The sequence below is a fragment of the Temnothorax longispinosus genome, chromosome 7, assembly GCF_030848805.1.
Source record: "Temnothorax longispinosus isolate EJ_2023e chromosome 7, Tlon_JGU_v1, whole genome shotgun sequence".
In the NCBI taxonomy this organism is placed as follows: domain Eukaryota; kingdom Metazoa; phylum Arthropoda; class Insecta; order Hymenoptera; family Formicidae; genus Temnothorax; species Temnothorax longispinosus.
The window spans coordinates 9,267,222-9,277,535 of record NC_092364.1 but is presented as its reverse complement, the minus strand read 5'-3'; the positions used below and the strand labels follow the sequence as shown (position 1 = coordinate 9,277,535).

Here is a 10,314-nt window from a genome sequence, read left to right as displayed (position 1 = left end):
CAATGGTTCCAACTGCTTCACTTGAAAGTAAACCGTGAGACATTTGTGTACACATGCCTGCAGCGCAACGATTGCTAAATACTTGGCAAGCAAGTTTCACTTTCATTCTTTGAAAACCATTGGGTTCAATATGGCATTTCGTTAAGTTAGGTGCCAATTTTATCCATTGTTTACTATCTTTCATATAAAATTGAACAATGTGAGTCCATGATGCTATTTTATTATTAAACTGAAAATCATGTTTCAGGAGATTATTGCGTGTTGCTTTTAATAAATGAGGAGTATCAAAAATGTAAAGTACTTCTTCCTCCTCAACTAAAAAGGTTGAATTTTTTGTCGAAATTCCTAGCTCGCGAGATAAATGGATAAAATTAGATCCCATATCTGTTACTAATGCATGTACTGTTGCACCACTCATTCTTAATTTAATTATTGTTTCAAATATTATACTTTTTAAATCATGATTCCGACATACTTTCGACAAAACAATAACATAAGGGAAGTTTCCAATTTCCTGCAATGCTACGTGCCATTATAACAAAAACGTTTTTTGCAGGTACAGATGATTTTTCCTTTCCATTATCCTCAAACCCAATAATTTCATCTCGCGATACATTATAAAATAAATGAGATTTTAAACTCATCTCATCCGCGCATAAAATACAATGTCTATCCATCGGAGGCAATGACTTTAATTTTAATGCTAAAGTATCAAAAATTTTATTATTTAAACCAGGTGCAATATTCCACGTTTGAGTCAATGATTGTAAACAACGTATTGAGGGTAATGGAATTGATTTCTTCAATTCTCTATAGTTTCGCGGACTTAAAAAATATAAACATAATGCGAATTTTTTAAATTCAGGATTGTACCTTCTACCACGACTACGTTTTACTTGCGCATCAATTTGTGCCGACAACAATCTCGCAAACCTTACAGGTAATAACTTACTTCCTAATGTACGCAGAGTCTCAAACTGATCCGCATCCTCCGCATTTGCTGCTTTTTTTTGGAGTTTGGCACTTTATCTTTTCGTAACCGTCTAATCGTTTCTCGCAGACTTTTAACTTGCGCTTTCAACTTCTTATTCTTCAATCTCAGTTTCGTCTTTCGAGGAGAATTGTCGGAAGACATATTTGCTTGCTGGGTCTTCGTACATGTGCCAGATGTGCTCCTGCGCACACAAAATATTTACATTTTTTACAGATTGCAAAAACAGATGATAAATTAATACAGTAAAGCCCGTATCAGACTACGGATTGGGATTGAGATTGGATTGAAATTTTATCAGAGCAAAGTTTACTAAACTTGAGATCAGTTTTCTCTGTTCTGATTGATTAAATTTTAATCCAATCTCAATCCCAATCCGTAGTCTGATACGGGCTAAAGAGATATATAGATTGAAGTAAAATAAATAAAACTTACGGTCCAGCAATTTCAGCATCATTATTCATTACACGTTCAGGTTCAGGTAATTGCAAGTTACTGCAAAAGGTATAATTAAAAGAATGTTATTTTTATTACAATATTCAAATATTTTCCAAACATTGAAAAAAAATTATTATATATATTGTTTTTGGTAAGTGTTTATGAAAATAATTACTGGTCTTTTATTATTACCTGTTATTTTCTTCTCTGCTTGTTGATGGAGTTGCAATCTGTACATCCAGATCCATCTCAAACGTTCCAACGTTGAAACATGTATTGCTACAAAAAAATCGAGTTAAATGAGCTATTACAATTTTGGTTTTAATATTTGTATATAAAATGTGTGGTAATTGTGACGATTCTTAAACATGAAATTATATTTCACGTCGGACAAAATCACTTGTAAAAATAACTTCAAATAATTAATCGAATATTTGAAGATAGAAATGATACGTAAAATCGATATTATTCAATGTTATTAGAAGAGCAACGCGCGTAATCCACATTCCATATATCTAAACCGATCGATTTTAGTTTTCAAACTCAACACGTGCATATTTCGTACATCATATAAGAAAACTTTTCTAAGGAAAAAAGGCTATTGTCCTAGGTCCTTCTCTCCGTCCACCATAAAAAGAATTTATAGTGGAGGGGACAAGAGGCCACAAAAGCCCGCTAGGATTCTGTAAAATTTCAGTCTGCTTCAGTCTGCTGGTAGCAACCAAATGCAGAAGTTGTGTATACTGGTGACGATCACGTGTTCGTTTAAGCCAAGCGTTTCGTTTCGAGAGCGTTCGCGATGATCTGCAAAATGAACGAATTGTGGCGATGCTTCCGACGAACGTTTCGTGTGGATTACGGGACAATAATTTCGATGCCGGAACAGACATGTAGACCATTTTATATACATCATTAAAATAATTGAAAAAATATAAAAAAATTCATACATCTTCTTTGAAGTTAACTATGTTATAAAATATTATAAATTCAAAAATATAGAAAAAAGAGTTGTAGATATTTCTTATATTTTTTGATATTTTAAATTCTTCATCGATTTGAGTATTTCTGCATTTGATTGCTACCAGCAGACTGAAGCAGACTGAAATTTTACAGGATCCTTGCGAACCCTTGTAGCCTCTTATCCCCTTCACTATAAATTCTTTTTATGATGGATGGAGAGAATTAAGGACCTAGGACAAGAGCCTTTTTTTCCTATATATTGTTACACTCGCCGCACGCTCGTCACAGTCTCACTTTCACCACACTCCCGAACGCGCCGCGCTTCCCCGTCACCGGGAATAAAGGAACTCTCTATTATTATAAAAACGGATTTATTGCTCAGATACAACGAGTCACGTCCGTAAGATACGAAGTTCAGAGCCAAATCTGACAAGCGTAATTATAAACAATCCACCGTCGCTAAGGCGACCCGCAACTTCTCGCTACGGGGCGACTCACATGAGCGCACGGCACGGGCGAACAGCACGGGCGTAACACTACCCCCCCTCTTCCAAGATTGTCGCCCCGACAATCCGGGAGGGTAGTCTCTTGCGGTCCAGCTTCTTTACCTTGTGAGCCCCAGGGCGCCGAATGGTTCACTTGCCCTCCTCGAGCTGTTGCTCCAAGTTACCGGGCCCATTCCTCTTGGCCCCCAGTAGCCGCACGCCAAGGTTCCGTCTAAGCCTCTTCGGGAGAGAGCTGGCCAGGCTCCCCCCTCCGATGGAGACGACCTCGTAAGCTCCGCTTCTTCCGCGCCGTCTCTTTCGCTGCCGGCTTCCCACGTCGCCACCGAATCTTCGGACAAGGGGGGGGGGAACTTCCCGTGGACCCTGCGCCCCGCAGGGCTCCCCAGGTCCCCGCCCGGCATTCGCCCTATGGCCCACGGGAAAACCACGGGTCAAAAACAGTGGGCAGGCGGTCTTCTTTTAAAAAAAGAATTTCCCTGAGAAGTTTTCGGCCGATGTTCTGCCGCAGTACCTCCTTATCTTCTCTCGTACCGCCAGCTTCCTCTGGGAAAACAAACATTACGCACAGTAACAGAACATAATAACTGTTAAAAAAAAAATTAAAGAAATCGAACACATTTTTCATTTATTTAAAGTTGAGCCCACCCCACCAAGCTCAACTAAACCGCGCCTCCCTCATTGGGGCATTCCGATCGAAAATGCCCAGTTTTACCGCAAGTCCAACACTCCCCCCGGGCGCCACCGGGATTTTTATTAAAATTTTTTTCATTTCTTTCAGAATCATCCCCCTGAAGAGTTTTCAGCGCCTTGGCCCTTTCAACGGCCACATTCAGGGAAGTTATTCCCTCCATCTGAAGCGCTCGCCGAATAAAATTATCCGCGACGGCAGTTACAAATTGTGCGCAAGCGATCTTATCGCGCAACTCACACGGGCACTCGGGGTACGCCAGGCGCGATAGTCTGTCGATTTCGGAACCAAGAGCAGCCAAATCTTCCCCGAATTTCTGCTTACGATTCGTGAACGCGACATAGCTACTCTGCGATTGTCGTCCCTCCCCGAAACGCAGCTCAAGCTTTGCTTTGAGTACAGCGAAATCCAGTCGTTCGACGTCCTCAACCGTCTCCAAAACTGAGCGCGCTTTCCCCCTCAGGCTCGAAGCCAACGCGATCGTTTTGGCAGCGTCATCCCAATTATTCGCCCGCGCGATTAAATTTAATTGCGAGAAATATTCGTGCAATGAGACGGTTCCGTCATACGTGTCAGGTTTCAGCTTGTATCCCAGGTCGGCACTCGCGACCGCGACACTATCACTCGCGTGTATTCGCGTTCCCACGCCGCTCGAGATCGTGTCTCTTTCTCCCGCACGCGCGACTCGCGCTACCGCGGCACTCGAGATTGCGCCCCTTTCACTCGCGTACGCGTCTCGCGTCCCCGCGCCGCTCGGGATCGCGTCCCCCTCACTCGCGTGCGCGTCTCGCGCTTCCGCGCCGCCCGCGACTCGCGTCCCCGAGTCTCCAGACGCTCTATTATTAGAATGACTTAGCTCTGTGTTGGAGATAATCCCGCGGAGAAAACGGAGCTCCTCCTCCTGCCGGCGGAACGTTTCGCCGTACTCCTTCTCCCTCTGCGCCTGTTCCTCGCGCAGGAGCCGGACCTCCTGAATGACGGTCTGAAGACTCTCTGCTAGCGTCACCCCCGCATCCAGCGGATGGGTCGCGCCCGCCTCCGTTCCTGCCGATGTCGCGGCCTGCGAACGGGTCCTCGGCGGGGTGTGCGTAGTCGTCATCTTTCAGAAAATTTCGCTCGTCGCGTTTGATCCCGGACGAGCCCCCAAAATGTTACACTCGCCGCACGCTCGTCACAGTCTCACTTTCACCACACTCCCGAACGCGCCGCGCTTCCCCGTCACCGGGAATAAAGGAACTCTCTATTATTATAAAAACGGATTTATTGCTCAGATACAACGAGTCACGTCCGTAAGATACGAAGTTCAGAGCCAAATCTGACAAGCGTAATTATAAACAATCCACCGTCGCTAAGGCGACCCGCAACTTCTCGCTACGGGGCGACTCACATGAGCGCACGGCACGGGCGAACAGCACGGGCGTAACACTATATATATTTTTTTTTTTTATTTGACGCACCTTGTTGTTTCTTCTTGTACAGTGTCCATTGACATGTGTTGTTCAATGTTCAAAGCCTCATCGTTGTCCATTATTGTGCTTCTGGAAAAAAGTTGATTTGAGTTATGTGTTAATTTAAATTTAATTTTTCTAATATTTTTATGATAAATGCAAAAATAGCTTACACATTATTGTTTTCATTTTCCATTGATACTATTACATCCGTTGATACTGTAGAAGCTGTAGTACTGCTGTAAAATAATATATTTTTAATTATTTTATATTACTATCAAAAATATTCTGAAGTATTACAAAACTATAGATTTTCCAAATAAAGAGTAATTAAAACTAATATAAATGAAAACTTACTTATTATTAGTGAACTCTAAACATCTTGTTGGTACAGCATCTGGATGAAGGCGAGCTCGACTTTTGACCATTTTATATTTATCTTCCTCAAAATGTACATGGCACAATCGACAATTGCGGTGAGCATACTCGGGGCCTTTCGGTATTAAGTCTGATCTTCTGCATGCTTGAACCCATGCCAACCACCTGTATATGTCAGAATAATTAATTAAATTACGCAAATAATGAAATAATAATGTAAACAATTATTAAAATAGTATTTGTACCTATCATGTTCTTTTGGAAAAAGGAAGAAGTGTCGTTTTTCCACATTTATGGTGCTCATACATCCTGTCACTGCACACCAATGACTTTCTTTTTTAAAGTTTTTAATGGTTTTTTCCATTTTCTAATTCCTTCTCGTAGCAAAAAATCTGAAACAAAGCTAAGATCAAAGTGCTCTCAAAGAAAAGAAAACCTGTATAAAATTTATACAGGTTAACTTTCCTTCCTATACTTCTAATACACAAATCACTTCACAATCACTTCACAAATCTCTTCACAATCACACACTTTACAATCACACACTTCACACAATTTTTTTTCCGACTTTTATCAAGTCAGTCTATAGCTGTCTGTAGCACTTTAACGTCTTAGCATTTAAATGCGCCTCTAAATCCGTTAGAAAAGGAAAGAGAGTAAGAAGAAAAGAGACAGAGGTAGTGCTTTATTTCGCGCATGCGCAATCCGTTTTGGCCAACACGAAATCAGAGGAGTTGCGCTACTGTATATACTGTGGCTCCGTCTTTCGGAAGAGACGTTAAACCGTTGGTCCAAAGTAGGAAAGTAGGAAAGAGTAAGGTAGTAGGATGAATTGAAGGTTAGGGTTGGGTACGTCCCTTCAAAACGCCCTTTAAGGCCCCCTTGGGGTATATAAAGTAAAATTCTTTATCCTTTATCCTTATTTATATTCTTTAATGTTATAATATAATTTTTCCTGCTATATAGTACTTATAGTATACAAATATTAATTATTAAATATATTTTATGTCACACGTGCATGGAAAGTGGTCTATCACGCACGCGTTGCGTGCGTAATGCTTGCAACATAAAATAGGGTATGCAACTCGTGCGTGAAGTTGAAAATTCCCGGGTGCGGTGACCGCACTCGCCTTCGGCTCGTGCGTCAACTCCGCACCCGTGAATTTTCATCTTCCAGCACTTGTTGCACAAATAACTATATACTCATACATTTTTATTTATCAATGCCTTACACACACATACACACATATCCTATATACATTAATTTAGCATCACAGTTTTCTGGTTTTCTAAAGTGATTGTCTCAATCTCAATGTAATTGTAGTATACAAGTAATTATTTGTTAACCATGCATTGAATAAACTTTCAAAGAAATGTGTACTTTCTACAGCAAAATCCAATATATTCAGTTGTTAAATTCATTGCTGAAAACGATGATGATGAAACATATTCCGTAATTCCAACTTTCTGGTTATAACAAGATGAAAAGTACACTTTATGGCCAAAAAAAGATATACGCAATTGCCTTATTAAATGCAAAGAACCATACAAAGATTGGGCCCTTTACCCTGTTACTGTTGTTGCTAAATATGGTAAGTACTTACAATTAATAATATTAATAAACAGAACACACACACATACACACAATATATGTAGAAAGCATGTCTTACAAGGAAAAATAATTATATATGTAATAAATATTATAGATTATCATATATATGTGTGTATATGTATATGTCGTAGGCTTTTAGAAAAATCAGCCCATTAGCTAAAATCCTAGGAACTTAGCTAAACGCTGGCCAATAGAATAATCAACCGTGAATTAGCGTAATAGCCTAGTAAATTCAGCCTCTTAGGCTAAAAGCCGGCCTGACACGCTTTGGGCAGTTAGAAAAATGATCATTGAATAGCATTGCGAATGTAAACAAAACATTTAACTACACATATACATTATTATATAAATTATTATTTATTAATGCAAGTTGAGCTCATGTAGTAACGAGAGTAGCACAAAATCTTTGCTTTAAAGCAAGCACACCTGTTCGTTCGACACTGATTCTTGGCTATTTTACAATTACATTTTTTATACCCCTGACCACTAATCACTTGCTGACTGCTTTGCAGCAGCTTCTCTCAAGGTGAGAAATATGTCATGTGATTTGGCCATATTTCGCCTAATTCGCCATTTTTCTTTGATATAATAAAGCATTTTATCTCTACCTCCGTGGCCAGTTTGGATGTGAACTTTCATCAGTTTCTCATAATAATCCTGAAGTTCCTCCATATAAATCACTGGTTCGCTTGCGTTTTGTCTTTTTACAATTACTCGCGTTTCAGACCCAATTTTCGCAAGTTCATACGTCTTACCATAGTGATAATGAGAGATAGTTTGTTTTTAATTGGAATTTTTAAGCTTTTTTAACATTTTAATTATACGAAGCATGTGTTCACTTGTTATAAAAAGGCAGAATAGACAAAAGAAGAAGACAATGGTTAATATGGATAATGCGCAAACAAAAAAAATAGATAAATAATAAATTAATAAGTGAATTAAATGAAATTGATTTAGTATGCTTACATATTCGTATATCGTCAATAATGAAATGAAATAATAAAATTGGTAGTCATGCAGAAATCGCAAAAGACCATAATGTAAGTTTTGCACGTCAAATTATAAGGTGAGTAGTCAGTAGATAAAATTCAATAAATAATTGAGAATAAGAAACGAGCTTCTTCTGCCATTTGAATTCAAATTGAACTGCTCTAAAGAGTCAATATTAAAAACAATGACATGTAAGTCATAACAAATATTAAAAGTATAATTATATAGCCGTTATGACCTTGTTTGTTGTTCGCCCCTAGCGCACAATGAACAGATAGTAGCCTGTCCGCGGTCGCTATGCATTTCCATTTTGCACTTTGTGCAAAGTATACTGCTCGAAACGTCTATCTGTCGCTTCTTCTGTGTTTCCTCTCCCTCCTCTTCTTCATCCTCTTGTACCCTCTTCCTCTTACCTACGTCTTTGCACTGCTCAACATTAAAGTTCAAATCGCTACATGAGTTCTATTACATTATATTTAACTAGTTCTATTATATTTATTTTAAGTCAATTACCTCGCGTTGAATTGTACATTCTGCTCCTCGAGAGCTTGCTCCAAGTCTTCCTCTGTCTGAAGCGAATTTAAAATTTCATCAGGCAAAAACGTATTTCTTATACCGCTTTTTATCGGTCTAACAATAAGTAGAGTTTCGTACGGGCTCCTGTTTATGACTCTATGTCGCGATGTATTCTTTTGCCACTAAAATCAATATTTACAGTATGTTAATTTTCAAGTATGTATTCAACAACACAATATTAATTTAATTGTATATGTGGGAGCTTACTTGGACTTCGTAGCAACCACGACTCCAATTTGTCGAATCATTATCGACCATCCAAGCTCTTAACATGTTTTCAACGTCTGCATTTGACCTTTCGACACTACCTTGGCTCTGTGGGTGTCGCGGACGCCCATGAACAATCCTGCAGTGAGACCAGATGGAAACAAGTTCGTATATTACTGTAGCCACGAATTCTCGACCGTTATCGCTCTGTAAAATAGTCGGGGCTCCCTATGTAAAAAAGATTTTTGACAATTCTTCAGCAACGTTAACTGCGTGCTTGGATCTCAAGGGTCGAAGATGCAAGAACTTGGTAGCGTGATCTTGGTAGTTCAGTAACCAATTAAACTCACCATCGCGACATGATTGGAAATCAATTAAATTTACCTGTCCGCGAACATAAATCCATCGCTCAGTATCGGTTTTGTCACAACTCCTCGTTTTGGAGCAACCCTCTTTCTGTTACATGTCTCGCAGCAAGACACAAATATCTCACAAGCCACCTTCGTTATCCTGTACTTGTTTTTAATGTAATACTACATCTTATCCCTTCCGCCATGGCCTGTTTGAATGTGAGCTTCTAACAATTTATCGTAGTAATCCTCTATCGCTGTTACGTAAATAACTGGTTCATTCGAAGTTTTCCGTTTTAAAATTACATACAATTCCGTTCCAATTTTTGCTAGCTCATACGTCTTTGCGTAATGATAATGAGACACTGTCTTTTTTGTACTTGGATCCTGAAATTCTTGCAGAACTTTCATAACGTTGATCATCTGATCTCGCCTCCACACTGTTCGATTACTGCTTGGACGATTTGAATAAAATTTATCTACTTTTTTGTTAAACTCATCGCGGTTTACTGGTGTATAACTTGCCATGGCTGTGATAGATTGCAAACTAACAAGAGAAATTGAATATTTGAATATACAACGAGCTCTGTGATGATTTACTTAAGATCTATTGGGATATTTACAAACAATAAATTGACAACGCATGGAGTTCCAAAACAAGCATTTCTCTAATCGCCTAAATCGCGCCAGGCCGTTAGGCGAAAAGCCGACTTCTCGTCTAACAGGCTGAATTTTTCAGGCCATTAGACTATATCGTCGTCGATTAGCCTATCGGGCGGCATTTAGCTAAACGCCTTGGCTTTTAGCTAACTGGCTAATTTCGCTATCGGGCTACGACATATATATGTATATATGTATGCGCGTTTTAAAGCATGCGCGCGTTTAAGGCCGCAAGCGGGATATATCGCTGTAACGACTAACAAGGGAACCTCGCGAAGTGGAAAATTCTGATTTTAATGAAACTTTCCACACATGTAGGGGGAGTAAAAAGATGAATTTAGATATTTTTTGTAGCGGCCCAAAAACGGTTTTAAGGGGTGAAACCACTGCTCATATGTAGAGCGGTTTTTTGCTTTTCTCGATATATCTCGAAAAATATTTGAGATATCAAAAAATGTTTCAAATAAAAGTTTTATGGTAAAAACATCTCTATTTAACCACATTAATAAA

General features: G+C 39.3%; 1 protein-coding gene across 1 annotated transcript; it reads right to left on the bottom strand.

Annotated features, from left to right (window-relative positions):
- Window positions 1-821: 821 nt before the first annotated feature.
- LOC139816159 (uncharacterized) lies at window positions 822-6,171 on the bottom strand. Its single transcript, XM_071783530.1, has 7 exons — window positions 5,655-6,171; window positions 5,389-5,574; window positions 5,205-5,270; window positions 5,041-5,121; window positions 1,622-1,708; window positions 1,427-1,486; window positions 822-1,175 (listed from the first exon to the last, which is right to left on the bottom strand). Exons 1-7 carry the CDS (start codon window positions 5,771-5,773, stop codon window positions 956-958), a joined length of 819 nt encoding a protein of 272 aa, XP_071639631.1. The 5' UTR covers window positions 5,774-6,171; the 3' UTR covers window positions 822-955.
- Between the last annotated feature and the right edge of the window lie 4,143 nt (window positions 6,172-10,314).

Excerpts from the sequence above, each read along its gene's own strand:
- LOC139816159 (XM_071783530.1), bottom strand. The coding sequence starts at position 5,773 with ATGGAAAAAACCATTAAAAACTTTAAAAAAGAAAGTCATTGGTGTGCA. Across the intron at positions 1,709-5,040 it reads GTACAAGAAGAAACAACAAG|CAATACATGTTTCAACGTTG; the intron begins GTGCGTCAAATA and ends ATTTTTTTGTAG. Across the intron at positions 1,176-1,426 it reads GATGCTGAAATTGCTGGACC|GAGCACATCTGGCACATGTA; the intron begins GTAAGTTTTATT and ends TTGTGTGCGCAG.